General features: G+C 41.9%; 1 protein-coding gene and 1 non-coding gene across 2 annotated transcripts in view; both read left to right on the top strand.

Moving 5' to 3' along the window:
- Positions 1-17323, top strand: part of ANXA3 (annexin A3) — a 69831-nt gene that overhangs the window by 29883 nt on the left and 22625 nt on the right. Inside the window, exons 4-7 of the mRNA XM_065914001.1 lie at positions 1598-1692; positions 5139-5252; positions 9731-9821; positions 16031-16110. Coding sequence (XP_065770073.1) covers positions 1598-1692; positions 5139-5252; positions 9731-9821; positions 16031-16110 — 380 coding nt within the window. The remainder of the gene's footprint in view (positions 1-1597; positions 1693-5138; positions 5253-9730; positions 9822-16030; positions 16111-17323) is intronic.
- LOC136153103 (U6 spliceosomal RNA) lies at positions 487-593 on the top strand. Its single transcript, XR_010660343.1, has one exon. It is a non-coding gene; the product is annotated as a U6 spliceosomal RNA (small nuclear RNA).

Below are 17323 nucleotides of genomic sequence, written 5' to 3'. Positions count from 1 at the left end.
TGCATACAAATTTCTCAGGAGGCAGATCAGGTGGTCTGGTATGCCCATCTCTTTCAGAACTTTCCACAGTTTCCTGTGATCCACACAGTCAACGGCTTTGGCATAGTCAATAAAGCAGAAATAGATGTTTTTCTGGAATTCTCGCTTTTTCAATGATCCAGTGGGTGCTGGCAATTTGATCTCTGGTTCCTCTGCCTTTTCTAAATCCAGCTTGAACATCAGCCCTTTACTTGTACTTAAAACAGGTGGTTAAGTATATGGGTCTGAAATGCCTGAAACATGTATGGACCAGTGGACATAGAAATACATGTTTTGGGTTAAAAGATTTGGATTAAGGTTCAAATTCTTGCTGTGCCACTTAAAAGCTGCATGACTTTGGCAAATGAGATGAGTTCTCTAAATGTTTACATCTTTATCGTTAGAACAGTTTAATCATACCTACTGTCCTGGGCAGTATTAACTATGACAATAAATAAAAGATGCCTAGTGTTCGCTTTGGCAGCACATACACTAAAACTGGAACGATACAGAGAAGATTAGCATGGCCCCTGCGCAAGGATGACATGCAAATTCGTGAAGCGTTCCATATTTTTTGGAAGCAACCTAGATGCCCATCAGCAAATGGATAAGGAAGCTGTGGTACATATACACCATGGAATATTACTCAGCCATTAAAAAGAATTCATTTGAATCAGTTCTAATGAGATGGATGAAACTGGAGCCCATTATACAGAGTGAAGTAAGCCAGAAAGATAAAAGACCATTACAGTATACTAACACATATATATGGAATTTAGAAAGATGGTAATGATAACCTATATGCAAAACAGAAAAAGAAACACAGATGTACAGAACAGACTTTTGGACTCTGTGGGAGAAGGCGAGAGTGGGATGTTTCGAGAGAATAGCATTGAAACATGTATATTATCTATGGTGAAACAGATCACCAGCCCAGGTTGGATGCATGAGACAAGTGCTCGGGCCTGGTGCACTGGGAGGACCCAGAGGGATCGGGTGGAGAGGGAGGTGGGAGGGGGGATCGGGATGGGGAATACATGTAAATCCACGGTTGATTCATGTCAGTGTATGACAAAAACCACTACAATATTGTAAAGTAATTAGCCTCCAACTAATAAAAATAAATGAAAAAAAAAGATGCCTAGTGTGTGCTAGGCTCTCAATTAGCATCAGTTCCTTTTTTCTAGGGAAAAAAATGACTTTGTGTACCAAATATGGAGATAAGAGAAAGATAGAAGGTGAAATGACAGTAACTGAACCTCACAAGGATGAAAAAAACCTACTTCAAAAGCGGCGTGATCCTTGTGCTTTTTTCCTCTGTCTGATGTATGGATAGGACTATTTGAGCCATGATGGCTTTCTTCCCCTAAAACTATCCAAATAAAGTTAATTTTCTTTCCTCAAAGCCAGGGAATCAAAGAAATAAAGATGCCAACCTGATAAGACCTAGAAATTAGAAATTAAAATGCCTTCCTCTCTGCATCTGTTGCAGACAGTTAATCATCTTTCTTTTGTTCATGACAGATGCATTAAGCATATTTGGGTTGATGGTGAATACAATTATTTTCGCCTCATTTAGGGACCGATGAGAAAACACTGATCAGCGTTCTGACTGAGAGGACGAATGCACAACGGCAGCTGATTGCTAAGGAATATCAAGCAATATGTGGAAAGGTACGGTTCCCTAACAGGCAGTAATGAGCTAATCACTGATGGATCAGGGCTGCTCCAACGTGATGATGCCCCCAGATCTTTTATTGCAGGCCAAGCGTAACAGAAAGTGCCCAGTATATCCAGTCAATAGCCTGGAATAGATGTGGTCTTGCCCTTAACTGTCTGAATGGCCTTGGACGTGTTATTTGACCTTTCTGGACCTCAGCTATCGTCACCATTGAATAAGGAGGGTTGCCTTGGATCTGTGGCTCTAAATCAAGGATGATTTTGCTCCCCAGTGACTATTTGTCAGCATCTCCAAACATGCTGATTGCCACAACTGGTGGGAGAGGGATGTTGCTGGTACCTCATGGGACAAGATCAGAGATGCTGTTCAACATCCTTCAATGTGCCAGACAGTCCCCGCAACCAAGAATCATCTGATCAGTTATCTGATAAGCCCTGTCTTAGGTGATCTTCAGTTTCTCTTTCAGCTTTAATATATTTATGTAATTATATATTTTTTAATTCATTCAGCAAATGAAAACTTACTAAACACCAGAAGTTATATAAGAACCCTTCAGGAGCATTTTGTGTGTCTTTTCCACCTAGTTTTTTGAGTGTTGAGTTTTAGGCCAGCTTTTTCACTCTCCTCTTTCACCTTCGTCAAGAGACTCTTTAGTTCCTATTCCCATTATGCCATTAGTGTGGTATCATCTGCATATCTGAGGTTACTGATATTTTTCCCAGCAATGTTGATTCCAGCTTGTGCTTCACTCAGCCTTTCATTTCGCATGATATACTCTGTATAGACTTTAAATAAGCAGGGTGACAATATACAGGCTTGATGTACTCCTTTCCCAAATTTGGAACCAGTCTGTTGTTCCATGTCTGGTACTAACTGTTGCTTCTTGAGCTGCATACAGGTTTCTCAGGAGGCAGGTTAGGTAGTCTGATAGTCCCATCTCTTTAAGGATTTTTCAGTTTGTTGTGATCCACACAGTCAAAGGCTTTAGCTTCATTTAGTCAATGAAGCAGAAGTAGATGACTTTTGGAATTGCCTTGCTTTTTCTATGATCTCTTTAAGAAAATTAGCAGTGACCACAGGGCTGGAAAACATCCTCTCCTTTCCAATTCATATCAAATTTGGCAATTTGATCTCTGGTTCCTCTGCCATTTCTAAATCCAGCTTGTACATCTGGACATTCTCGGTTCACATATTGTTGAAGCCTAGCTTGAAGGATTTTGAACATTACCTTGCTAGCATGTGAAATGAGCATAGTTGTGTGGTAGTTGGAACATTCTTTGGCATTGCTTTTCTTTGGGATTGGAATGAAAACTGACCTTTTCCAGTCCTGTGGCCACTGCTGAGTTTCCCAAATGTGTTGGCATTTTGAGTGCAGCACTTTCACAGCATCATCTTTTCAGACTTGAAATAAGTTAGCTGGAATTCCATCACCTCCACTAGCTTTGATCGTGGTAATGTTTCCTAAGGTTCACTTGACTTCACACACCAGGGTGTCTGGCTCTAGGTGAGTGACCACATCATGGTTATCTGGGTCATTTTGTGTAGTTCTCCCATGTATTCTTGCTACCTCTTCTTAATCTCTTCTGCTTCTGTTAGGTCCTTGCCATTTCTGTCCTTTATCATGCCCATTTTTGCATGAAGTGTTCCCTTGGTATCTCTTATTTTCTTGAAGAGATCTGTAGTCTTTCCCATTCTGTTGTTTTCCTCTATTTCTTTGGATTGGTCAGTTAAGAAGACTTTCTTATCTCTCCTTGCTATTCTCTGGAACTCTGCATTCAGTTGGGTATATCTTTCCCTTTCTCCTTTTGCCTTTTGCAAAGGAGAATTTGTAACCTAATTTTTATTTTTAAAAGATTATTTTAGCTGCCTGGCTACTGAACTGGTAAGGGAAAGAGCAGAAACACAAACCAGTCAGGCTATCGGATCCAGAATCAAGAGTGTGTTGTGACCATCCACAGGCCGCTGAGGCATCACCCAGCAGTGTTCTCCCAGCCCACGGCTCCGTTAGGACACCCTTCTCTGTGTTTCCTCTGTCGCTCAGTTACTCACTTGTGTCCAACTCTTTGTGACCCCGCAGACTGTAGCCCACTAGGTTCCTCCGTCCGTGGGATTTTCCCAGCAAAAGTACTGGAGTGGGTTGCCATTTCTTCCTTCAGGGGATCTTCCCCATCTGGGGATTGCAACTGCATCTCTTGCAGTGAAGGCAGTTTCTTTACTCCTCAGCCATTGAGGAAGCGCTGCGTTCCCTTTATCAGATATTTAATATATTACTTCGGAATTTTACCTTTGACTCTTTCTGTTTTTCCCTTTAGGGTACAGTGTCCTAGGGGTAAGGATTGTGTCTAACTCATCATTAAGTGCCTAGCACAGAGCAGGTACCCAGTAAACACTTGTTAAATTAAAAAAATTGCCAAGCTTCTGGCCAAGGCAACATACTCATGCTCCATGGAGTGAACGATCCATTGGCCTTTCAGGATTTCCAAAACATGGAGGAAGGATAGAGGGGAAGGGTGACAACCGTGTCTCACAGTGGGGCAGAAGGAGAGCCTGTGAAGTAAGATCCGGGTTGAGGACAGATGGGTTGGAGTTTAGCTGTTGAAGAGGAAACCCCCCACGATGACTGCAGTGGCTCCATCCCATTTGTTTTGGCAGGAGCCTACCCTCACCCGGCCCCCAGTGTCATGGAAGATATTGGTCTGCACCCACATTGTCATAGCAGTGTGGTGGGCTTTCAGCCTCTTGTTTCAAGGCTGGAGCTCATCATCAAGAGCAGGAAAAAATAATTATTCAGTAATACTCCTTTGGCTACTAAAAATAGAAACCATATTACTTGCCTTCAAGCGAGGGAGATGGATCGGACTTAGGTGTGATCACACTTAGTGTGAAAACACTGCTGAAAGAGAGTATCAATAAATGAGGTTCCCCTGTTGCCACATTTCTAGTTTCCCCTGCTCTTGTTGTCAGAAGACTGCTTTGGATGCCTCCTCGTCCCACACTCTGAGCAGAGGCAAACGACCACGCGCTGTCTTCCCGCATCTTCTCCCTTTGAAGCTGTTTGGCAGACACTGAGAAGCCAGGCAGAGTGGAGCACCTCCCGTTAAAACTGGGTGTGAATTACGGGGCTCCTCCCTATCGCCTTCCCACTGAAAGCATCAGGGACCTGGGAAACTCATTTGGATAGTTCATATCTGTGCCCCTCACAGGACCTCCTCCACTGCCTTCCCTGCAGGAAACCATCTATAAAACAGAACGTTTTGGAAGCAATCATAAAATGCAGATTAATAGCCATAGAAGTGTTTTCACCATTTCTGTTTATGTCCTGTGGATACACATGTTTTTTGTCTGAATTCATACATTCATGTTCATCTGTTACTAGATGACTTTGGAGGAAGAGAAAAGAAGTAGTTCATGATTTTCTTTCTCTTTCTTTTAATTTCAGGAACTGAAAGATGACTTGAAGGGTGATCTCTCTGGACACTTCAAGGATCTCATGGTAGCCCTGGTGACCCCACCGGCTGTGTTCGATGCAAAACAGCTGAAGAAATCCATGAAGGTATGAGCCCTCCTCAGGCCGTTTCTGCCTCAGATTTGATGATCAGGAGTGTCTTTCTTCCAGTGCACACTTGACCACATGCTTGGTTGCTTAGTCATGCTCTTTGTGACCCCGTGGACTGTAACCCGCCAGCCTCCTCTGTCCATGGGCTTCTCCAGGCAAGAATACTGGAGCGGGTTGCCATTTCCTTCTCCAGGGGGATGTTCCCGACCCAGGGATTGAACCCGAGTGTCTTGTGTCACCTACATTGTCACACGGGTTCTTTACCCCTGCAACACCGGGGAAGGTCCACACACTTGAAGTATGGGAGTCAATATGATGGATTTGGATATTCTGTGCTCTCCAATTGTTAGAACAACCCTGAAATGGGAAGCAGTTGTGGAACCTTAAGCCCACATGTTCCTAGCCTGAAAGGATATTGTCCAATTTTGTTTTTTTGACCTGAGGAGTCACATTCTCTGTTTTGTTGTCATTGAGAGTTAGGGGCCCCATCATTAACCCTATTGCCTAGGCCCCAAACCTAGAACTATCCTTGATCCCTCACTTCCTCTCACACTTAAAAGCTACCAATTTTTTTTTTTTTCCAGAGACGCTCAGCTCTCTTCTTAATTAAGGCTGTTTGACTGATTGAATTAGGCCTGCTTAGAATATCTAAGATGCTCCCCCGTAAGATTGATCGATAATGGGCTGTAACTGCAAAATACCTTCACAGCAACACTAGATTAATGTTTGAATAACTGAGGACTGTAGCCTGGCCAGATTGACACATAAAACTGATCATCACACCCTCTCCTCCCCTGCCCGCCACCCCAATTCATTGCTGTAGCTGTGCTGGCTTTCTTGATGCTCTGTGGACATTCTCAGTTTATTCTTATCTTGAAGTCTTTATACATGATGTTCTTTCCATCTGGAACACTATTCTTCCAGATGTTTTCTATTAATTCACTCAGTTTAATTTTCTTAACTGCACCTTTTACCATCTAAAATTATCTTGTTGATTTTTTGGTCCATTTACGTATTATTTTTTACATCTAATGAACAGGGAAACTTTGATCATATCAGGGAACATCATCCCTCTAGGAACCTCTCTTGTTCTAAAGGAAAGCCTGTGATGAAATAGATGCTTGACATATGAATGAGTTCCGAGAGTGAGTTCGTAAAGTCCAATTCGTTCATAAACCCAACAGAGTGGGCCTAGGTACCCAACTAACTATCAGCTATATAGTACTATACTGTAATAGATTTATAATACTGTTCACACAGATAATACATAAAAAACAGACACAAGAAATAAAACAGTTTTAATTTTAAGATATTAATACCTTGAAATGTACAGTAGGGCAGTATGAAAGTTGGCATACAGGGACATGTTCGAGTCTTTGAGAGTTTGCAACTTGAAGCTTTGTGTGTAGGGGACTTACGACCTGAAGGAGGGGAAGAAAGAAGTCTAGTTCTGAGGCAAGACCATCTTCTGCCTTCCCATCAGAAATAGTCAGTTTCTTTTCTGTGGAAGAAGCATAGGTACCCAAGAAGCAGATGGCAAGAGGTACAAGAGTTATATTGGGTGAAACGCTTGCAAAAGATAAGAGACAGCAGGGTAGGTGGGGTGAACCTGCTGACTACAGTACAGGTGTGACCCCTGTGAAGGGATGAGGGAAGGAAGATGGCTCAGGCGGGAAGAGCCTCCGTCTACAGCGCTGCTCTGAGGAAGCCGTGGCAGGCCGGTGGGGAGCCCCGAGCAAGGCGTGCCCTTTGGAGGAGTCACATGGGGTGGGATGGTGGCCCAGCTTTGGTTCCCCTTGCATGCTCAGTCATGGCTGAAAGCAGCTGGAGAGACCATGATCTTGCTGTGAATTTTGTGCCGGATCCAAAGGTTGGAAGCTATCAGCCAGCTACATTCTTTGCAGCATATTCTCTTGAAAGGAAATCTCAGCAGTGTGTTTCTGTGGCTGCTACACGGGGGACGGCTTAGCAGGTGAAATGGTGAGAATTAGATTAGCCAACAAGGATTAGAAATTTTCCCAGTATGTAAAAGAAATCCAAAGGAGGCCGTCCATAGCTCAGTATTATGGCACCATCATTATCAGACCTTCAGTCTTGGGGTTCCACCATCTTCAGCCTGTAGATTACACTTCTTATCTAGATGGCTGCTCAACATCCAGCCATTATACCTTTATTCCAGGCAACTGAAAAGAGTCAAAGACCAAGAAGTGTTCATCTTTTCTTTTTACAGACTCCCAGAAATTGTACGTGAGGCATCACAGGTATTTCATGGATCAGAATTTAGTTATATAGGTAAACCTAGCTCGAAGGGAAGCTGAGAAATATGGTCTTTATTTGGGTGCATGTGTGGCTAAGTCACTTCATTTGTGTCCACCTCCTCTGTCCGTGAGATTCTCCAGGCAAGAATACTGGAGTGGGTTGCCATGCCTTCCTCCAGGGGATCTTCCCCACCCAGGATCAAACTCACATCTCTTGTGTCTCCTGCATTGGCAGGCAGGTTCTTTACCACTGAGCCATCTGGGAAGCCACTTTATTTGGGTAGTTTTGTGCTCAGTTTTTTTTTTTTTCATTGATTATTCTTTTATTTTATCTTGATTATTTATTACTTTTTTTTTTTATTTTTTATACATTTTAAAAAGTTGCACTCAATTTATACTACTACAAAATATTGGCTATATTCTGCATGTTGTACAGTACATTGTTGTGCCTATCTTACACCCAATAGTTGTTTTTTTTTTCATTTATTTTTATCAGTTGGAGGCTAATTACTTTACAATATTATAGTGGTTTTTGTCATACATTGACATGAATCAGCCATGGATTTACATGTATTCCCCATCCCAATCCCCCTCCCACTTCCCTCTCCACCCGATTCCTCTGGGTCTTCCCAGTGCACCAGGCCCGAGCACTTGTCTCATGCATCCAACCTGGGCTGGTGATCTGTTTCACCCTAGATAATATACATATTTCAATGCTGTTCTCTCTAAACATCCCACCCTCACCTTCTCCCACAGAGTCCAAAAGTCTGTTCTGTACATCTGTGTCTCTTTTTCTGTTTTGCATATAGGGTTATCATTACCATCTTTCTAAATTCCATGTATATGCGTTAGTACACTGTATTGATCTTTATGTTTCTGGCTTACTTCACTCTGTATAATGGGCTTCAGTTTCATCCATCTCATTAGAACTGATTCAAATGAATTCTTTTTAATGGCTGAGTAATATTCCATGGTGTATATGTACCATAGCTTCCTTATCCATTCATCTGCTGATGGGCACCTAATGGCGATTCTGTCAACGATGAAAACAGAAATATTGGATCTGCTCAATTTTGCTGTAAACCTAGAACTGCCCTAGAATGAATCAGGAGCTTGGGATTAACATATGCACACTAATGTAGAAAAGATAGATAACCAGCAAGAGCCTATTGTATAGCCCAGGGAGCTTTATTCAATATTCCATGATAACCTATATAAGAAAAGAATCTGAAAAAGAATGTATGTATGTTTATGTATAACTGAATCACTTTGTTGTACACCTGAAACTAACATGACATTGCAATCAACTATACTTCAATAAAGTTTTAAAAAGAAGGAAAACACCCCCCCCCCAAAAAAAGTCTATTTAAAAATAATAAGATAAATAAGTTGAAAAGGAGATCTCTTGGGGACCACTGGGAATCTTTGCCACAGAGGGACACAATTCAGCCTCTCTTCTTATACCACCTTGACCTGCTTTAATCAAGTCCTGATGTAAATGGCTTCTACAGTGTGACTCAGTGACCTCAATATAAACCAAGACTCAGGAATCACTAGCCTCTAAACCAGCTGGGCTCATGGTCTCATGCAATATCGAGGCTTTAAAAACCTCCCCAATGAAGAGGGTGATGCCTGCTGACCAATGCAGTGTATTGGCACAAGGATGAACTCATTCAGAAGAATTGCAGAGCCCTCTCTAAATACAATGACACATTCGAATGCTCAACTTCCGATCCTGAGTGATGTAAGCTTTCCCTTTATACTCTTGCCTCCTGGAATTAGTCAATGAATTTTTACACTACAGCAGGATATTTTCTTTAAAATTTTAATGTCAGTTAACTTTAGATGATTCATGTTATTTTAATACTAAAATATACAGAAAATTTAAAAACTGGTTTAGAGCAAGCGATTGACGAAAAACGATTCTTTTCTCCTGTGTAAAACAAGATATTGAGACGGAAGTGCATAAAACTGAGTTTTTAAAGTATTCTAAAAATAGTTTTCGATGAGACTTCCCTGGTGATTCAGTGGTTAAAAATCTGTCTTCCAGTGCAAGGGAGATGGATTCAATCCCTGGTTCAGGAACTAAAATCCCACATGCAGTGGGGCAACTAAGTTGGCATGCCACAACTAGAGATCCTGAATGCCACAACTAAGACCCAGTGCAGCCAAATAAATAAATAATTTCTAAAAAATAGTTTTCCTTTTTCTTTCTAGGGCACGGGAACAAATGAAGATGCTCTGATCGAAATTCTAACCACTAGGACAAGCAAGCAGATGCAGGAGATCGGCCATGCCTACTATACAGGTGATCTTATTTTCTGCTCACCTTTACCCCTGTTCACACCTATATAAGCCAATGTTGTTTTCCCCCAGAAACCCACCAAGTTCTTCTTCATGAGTGATTTTGAGAAGGCAAGAGTATAGAAAGGAGGACACATCTAAGATGGACTAAGGGCTGTGGATTTTCAAAGAACATTTTAATATGATCTGAGCTAGAAGCTGCTACATAGCAATGGCATTAATGCTTTGCATGTACAACATTACAACTCTAGTGGATTTTGCTCTCAGCAATTACTGCTTAATTGAATCAAGCATTTTCATCAATGGAAGAGACTCAAATCATTGTATATTCATATCACATGTTAAAAACACTGGGCTTAGCCTCATGATTTTTGGTGTGGGAAATTGTGTGTGTGTGTGTGTGCTCAGTCGTGACTAACTCTTGGTGATCCCATGGACTGTAGCTGCCAGACTCCTCTGCCCATTGAACTTTTCAGGCAAGAATGCTGGAGTGGGTTGCCATTTTCTACTCCAGGGCACCATCAAGACTGGTGGCGTGAAGAGATGTACTGGGAAAAGTCTGGGAGGGTCCCGAACACAGAGCCTGCAGGTCTCAAGGTGCATCCCCCTCCCAGCAGAGTGATGTATCAGTTTAACTGCCAGCCAAGGAGGTTCACTTGGTTGTTGGTGTCTGGGGTTTTCAGTGGGGTTTTATTACACATGCATGGTTTTGGGGGTTTTTTAGAAATTAAGCAACAGAACATTTTACTTATTTATTTATTTTTGGCTGCCCTGGGTCTTCATTGCTGCATGCAGGCTTTCTCTAATTGCAGCAATCAGGGGCTACTCTTACTCTTGGCTGTGCTTCATGGGCTTCTCACTGCGGTGGCTTCTCTTGTTGCAGAGCATGGACTCTAGAGCGTGCAGGCTTCAGTAGTTGTGGCACATGGGCTTAGGTGCCCCACGGCATGTGTGATCTTCCCGGACTGGGGATCAAACTTGTGCCCCCTGCATTTCATTGCACGTGGATTCTTACCCACGGGACCACCAAGGAAGTCCTACACAGGCGTGACCGACTCCATCACAGCCATGTGACTGAACTCCATCTCTAGTCCCCTCCTCCCCACCAGAGGTCAGGCTGATATCACATGGCTCAAAGCCTTAACCCTTTAGTCACCGAGTTGATCTTTCTAGTATGACCCAGCGCCATCTGGAGTCATCTTGTTAGCATAAACTCAGCTGTGGTTCAAGGGACCCTCCATGAATAACAATGATATTCCTATTGGGGAAATTCTGAGTGTTTAGAGGTTAGCTGCAAAGAGCAAGGGACAATGACCAGCCCAATTCTTATTAAACAACAGCTCTCTGTCACCCCCTCCATGTACCTTAAGGGAGCCATGGTTTCTATGGTTTTGTATCATGGGGGCTTTTGCGGTGGAAGAGAGCAAAAGGAGGGATATACCTGTCCTCAGGTGGGTGTTAGAGAGGTTACTTTGAGAATTTCTCACTTGAATGTAGATCCCTCAATGATAGGTGACTGTTTTATTGTTAATGTGCTAATCAGGTCTAGTCAGAAAATGAGAAACACACTAGGTGCTTTAACAAAGAGAATTTTAATATCAATTGTTTAAGCACCTTCTGGAAAACTGAAAAAGTGGAACAGAAACACAGGGGAGGCTCAGAAGTGTAACCCTCAAGGCCGGGACGAGATTTGGGTTTTTAGAAACTGGCTCAGAGGAGTTGCTGGTACTTTCCGTTGTTGGTACTAGGTTGGCCAGAAGTCTGTTCCGGTTTTTCTGTAATATTTTATGGGAAAACCCAAACAAACTTTTTGGCCAGCCCAATACTTCAGGGGTTCAGAGGAGAGGCCCCAGGAACTGGAGTTCAGATCTCCGTGGAGGGGAAGGGAGCTCCATCTCACTAAGGCTATTACCTCCATGTAATAGCCTTGAAATAGCATGTAAACAGGCGACTTATTCTAGGAGCCTGGAGCCAACTGCTGCTCTCGGAATGCATCTCTTCACCAGATTGACACTGTCCTTCCTTCCTCCTTCTGCCTTCCATCTGATCTCCCTCTGCTCCCCTCATTGGTGGAACCTGAGAGGGAGGTGGGGTGTGGGGGACAAAAGAGAAATCTCATTTGTCAAGTTCCACCCCAGCTCCACAAATCAAGGTGTAGAGGGGCAAATTTGGGGTAGAATGAGACCATTGCTCAAAAATAGGCATAGATGGGTACATGGTAGATGTTTAATGTCTTTGATTCCCTCAGTTCAACAATATGTACTTGTGAAAAATCACCAGACCCCAGGGCTGTATCCCAAGATGCTAAGTTGCTTTTTGGTATCTGTTAGAAGAGTTACACTCCATGAGATGACTGACCCCAAAATTCTCCCTGAAGTTCAGCATTTATTTATGTACAAACAGCCCTGTGGTGTAATCTCTATGAAGGGAAATTTTTGTCTCTTTTGCTCTATGTTTTTTCTCCAGTGCTCAGAATATTTATTGAATGGATATCCTTAAGATTGAGATAGGGGACCTCAAGAGCCAAGTGAATGGGACTATTGTTTTGCAGATATGACAAGTGATCCTTATTCAGGGTTACCAGATGCCCCGGTATCTGTGAGTTAAGCTCCCCAAAGCTAGAAAGAATTAAACTACATCTAGGTTCCCTTGGTAAGCAGGGATTCATGATACACAAGAATTGAGAGAAGGAAATAGTAAAAGAAGGAAGAGAGCTAGAGCCCATAGTCTCAATCATGTAGAGCCGAGCTGATACAGGACCCAGAACTTTGCTAGGGACTCAGCCGTCCACTCGCTCCCTTTGCGTCAGGCATGCATGGCTCCCCTGCACATCTCCATCCGAGCAACTTTTTCCCCTCCTTCTCTGCCTCTACTGATCTTCAAGAGACCAAGTAACATCTCTTCCCTCACCACATGGTATGTGTCTCCTCAAAGCTTGCGTTTGCTCACGGTTTCTGCTTTTGTCTTGGCTTCAGTTTTACACTTTATTTCTGGGAGTCTTTCCACTTCATTGTTAGTCTTTTTAAAAACCTCTGTACAGCTCACTCTGTAAGAGAGAAGATTCAGTGGGCTCAGAAAGGCGCTGTCTTTTGGGCAGAGTTCTCCTATCAGGTCACTTCGTAGGCTGCTGGCTCCCTCTCGTCAGAGGCCAACCCTGTTGCAGTCAGCTGTAGGAGAGTAACGGCGTCGTGTAATGTGAAACAGTGACCTATGTGTTAGAAATCCATCAGACCAACTGCCAACGTGGTCCTCGTAAAGGGACCAGGTATATGGAGTGGCTTGTACAGTACAGTGATACAATAACACTTCAAGGAATAGAGATCTAAGTTCTGAACTCTTCCCAGTATTTTAAAGTCAACGGTGCACGAGAGAACACTGAATCAGGAATCAAGAGCTCTAACTTCTGCTTTATTAAGTCACTGTATTTGTTTATCTGTACCCTCACTTCAGTTCAGTCGCTCAGTCATGTCCGACTCTTTGCGACCCCATGAACCGCAGCACACCAGGCCTCCCTGTCCATCACCAACGCCCGGAGTTTACTCAAACTCATGTCCATCAAGTCGGTGATGCCATCCAACCATCTCATCCTCTGTCATCCCCTTCTCCTCCTGCTCTCAATCTTTTCCAGCATCAGGGTCTTTTCAAATGAGTCAGCTCTTCACATCAGGTGGCCAAAGTATTGGAGTTTCAGCTTCAACATCAGTCTTTCCAATGAACACCCAGGACTGATCTCCTTTAGGACGGACTGGTTGGATCTCCCTGCAGTCCAAGGGACTCTCAAGAGTCTTCTCCAACACCACAGATTGAAAGCATCAATTCTTCAGTGCTCAGCTTTCTTTATAGTCCAACTCTCACATCCATACGTGACTACTTGGAAAAACCATAGCCTTGACTAGACAGACCTTTGTAGGAAAAGTAGTCTCTGCTTTTTAATATGCTGTCTAGGTTGGTCATAAGTTTCCTTCCAAGGAGTAAGCGTCTTTTAATTTCATTGCTGTAATCACCATCTGCAGTGATTTTGGAGCCCAGAAAAATAAAGTCAGCCATTGTTTCCACTGTTTCCCCATCTATTTGCCATGAAGTGATGGGACCAGATGCCATGATCTTAGTTTTCTGAATGCTGAGCTTTAAGCCAACTTTTTCACTCTCCTCTTTCACTTTCATCAAGAGGCTCTTAAGTTCTTCTTCACTTTCTGCCATAAGGGTGGTGTCATCTGCATATCTGAGGTTATTGATATTTCTTCCAGTAATCTTGATTCCAGCTTGTGCTTCTTCCAGCCCAGTGTTTCTCATGATGTACTCTGCATTTAAGTTAAATAAGCAAGGTGACAATATACAGCCTTGACATATTCCTTTTCTTATTTGGAACCAGTCTGTTGTTCCATGTCCAGTTCTAACTGTTGCTTCCTGACCTGCATACAGGTTTCTCAAGAGGCTACTGTGCCCCAAAATGCATAAAGTAGTTTTCAACTTTCATTGAAAAAAATTTTCATATTTTTAGTCTAATTTCCTACAAAAAATACCTGGAGTAAAAAGGAGGTGTGGGAGATTGCATGAGTCTCATCTAGATAATTCTAATATTATAAAATACTTCTCCAAATTCTAACAAATCAGAGCATCATCTTTAGGTTTTATATTTTTAAATTAAAATTTTTTTTCTAAGAGTGAAGGATAGGTGTAACAATAACATGTGAGTGTTGGGGGAAATGATGCCTACTAAATGTTATTATTACTTAGATAAATAATCTATATTTACAGTGGATTTTGTTTACTTGAATTGCTCTGGAAAATTATAGATTTCATAAAAAAAGAGTTACTAAAATCATACTGAAAAAATTTCTCTCCCAACTATTGTTAAGATTAGATGATCTCAAATCATTTTCTTTTTTTAAATTTGTTTTTGGCTCCACTGTGTCCTTGTTGCTACACTCGGGCTTTCTCTAGTTGCAGTGCATGGGCTTCTCATTGCGGTGACTTCACTTGTTGCAGCTCATGGGCTCTAGAGCGTGGGGTCAATTGTTGCAGCACCCCGCAATTTAGTTGCCCCTTGGTATGTAGGATCTTTCTGGGCCATGAATCAAACCCACATCCCCTAACCACTGGGCAACCAGGGAAGTCCTCATGTCACTTTCTATAGTTGTCCTTTACTGATTTAAAAGGATAAGTATTCATCTGACTGATTTATAGAGTTCTTGAGAATGAAGCAGGCAGAGTTCAAATAGCCCCATGGTATCCGGGGTATACAAGTGGCTCAAAAAGAAATGCTACTCTGTGGATGGAACAGAACAGAGTTTTTAAGATGCACTGAACACTACACATCACAGGTTATGTAAAAAGGGCTACAACTAGTTGGTACTAAAATATGTGAACACACAGTTGGCATTTGTTATGGAAAAACAGTATGTTTTAGGGTAGCTTTCCTACTTTTGAGAGCTATCAGATAATACAGCCTAGCTGTATGCATTAAGATTCGAGATAGGTAATACAGCAAAAATAACAGTGACTTAAGTAAGATGAATATTTATTTCTTTCATATATGGAAGTCTGGACATAAGAAGTTGTAGGACTGGTATGATAGCTCCTCAGAACTTTCAGGAACCCAGACCCCTTCCTGCTTATTTTTATGCCTTCTCTCAGAGGTAGTCCTTCAAGACCAAGAGGGCTGCCAGAGCTCCAGCAATCAATCTACACAGCAAGCAGTAGGAAGGAGGAAGGCACGAAGGTGGACATGAGCCATCATTAAGGAGATTTCCCAGCAGTGTCCTAAAGGCCTACATTTCATGCCAAGAGGAGAGCTGAGAATGTGGTCTTTAAGCTGTGTGTACTATGTCTTACTTAAAGCCAGGTTTCTGTTCCTGTGGAAGAAAGATGTAATAGAAATTGGAAAGCAGACTAATCGCTTGGCCACCCTAGCTTTCTCATTATACATTTCTTAGTGCCATAGTCAGATGAAATGAACCATGATTTGATCCAGAATAGCAGCTTTTTTTTTTTTTTCTGTGTTTGTGCTACCACCACACCACACACTATAGTAATAGTTATAAGAAGAATTTATCTATTGCAGAAGAGCACTGAAAGATTAAAAAAAGAAGCAGCAGCAAGATTTATTTTATCAGGTACTCATCCCTTGCCAGTGTTGACATTTAAGCTTTTCTGTTTTATAATAATATTTTCAGCTTATCAAGGCTTAGTTTCATTCTTATCTGGTTTCAGTGTACAAGAAGAGTCTTGGAGATGAGATTAGTTCTGAAACATCTGGTGATTTCCGGAAAGCTCTGTTGATTTTGGCAAATGTAAGTTTTTATTTTTCATTTTCCAACTCCCCAATAAGATACATGCTCAATAATGATTTTTAGGAAGTTTTCAAACAACCAAACTGAGGCAGTGAGGTTGCAATTTTCCTTATGGAATGATTGTTCATTTTACATTTGCATCACAACCATGCAGCATAATATTTAACTACCATCATAAAAGTATAACATAATGAGTAGTCAAAAACTTGTTTTGATCAGTATAAGGATTAACTGTATTTTTATCAGGGTTTGTAATATTTTAGAAAATACTCTGTGAGTTCATCTGGGCTTCCCTGGTTGCTCAGATAGTAAACAATCTGTCTGCAATATGGGAGACCTAGGTTCAATTCCTGAGTTGGGAAGATCCCCTGAAGGAGGGCATGGTAACCCACTCCAGTATTCTTGCCTGGAGAATCCCGTGGACAGAGGAGCCTGGCGGGCTACAGTCCATGGGGCTGTGAAGAGTTGGACACAAGTGAGCAACTAAACACACAAGTTCATCAGAAGAAAAATCATTTATTTCCATTGTAAGTGTCTCCATTTTTAAGAACATGCTGATTTTCTTCTGAACTCCAAAGAATATTTATTTAACTTTTGGCAGCATTTAAATTAAGTAGGAAGCATAATAGAGAAGCATTACCTTCAGAGAAGGGTATATCAATCTTAGGACTTAAAAAGTGACTTTCTGCAACTTCATCCTTGCCCTCTTTGGAAGAACTGCTAAACTTTTCATCACCATGTGACCAAAATGTGGCCACACCTTGCTGTCTCTTTTTATGATGCTTATGGCTTTATAAAAAAGGTGGTAAGGTCAAGATGGGCACAATAAAGGACAGAAATGGTATGGACCTAACAGAAACAGAAGATATTAAGAAGAGGTGGCAAGAATACATAGAAGAACTGTACAAAAAAGGTCTTAATGACTCAGATAATCACGATAATGTGGTCACTCACCTAGAACCAGACATCCTGGTATGTGAAGTCAAGTGGACCTTAGGAAGCATTACCATGATCAAAGCTAGTGGAGGTGATGGGATTCCAGCTAACGTATTTCAAGTCTGAAAAGATGATGCTGTGAAAGTGCTGCACTCAAATGCTAGCAAATTTGGGAAACTGAGCAGTGGCCACAGGACTGGAAAAGGTCAGTTTTCTTTCCAATCCCAAAGAAAGGCAATCCCAAAGAATGTTCAAACTACTGCACAATTGCACTCAT

The sequence above is a fragment of the Muntiacus reevesi genome, chromosome 22 (genome assembly GCF_963930625.1).
Source record: "Muntiacus reevesi chromosome 22, mMunRee1.1, whole genome shotgun sequence".
NCBI classification, from domain to species: domain Eukaryota; kingdom Metazoa; phylum Chordata; class Mammalia; order Artiodactyla; family Cervidae; genus Muntiacus; species Muntiacus reevesi.
Note: the sequence above shows the minus strand (reverse complement) of the source record. Positions and strands in the feature narration are given on the sequence as shown.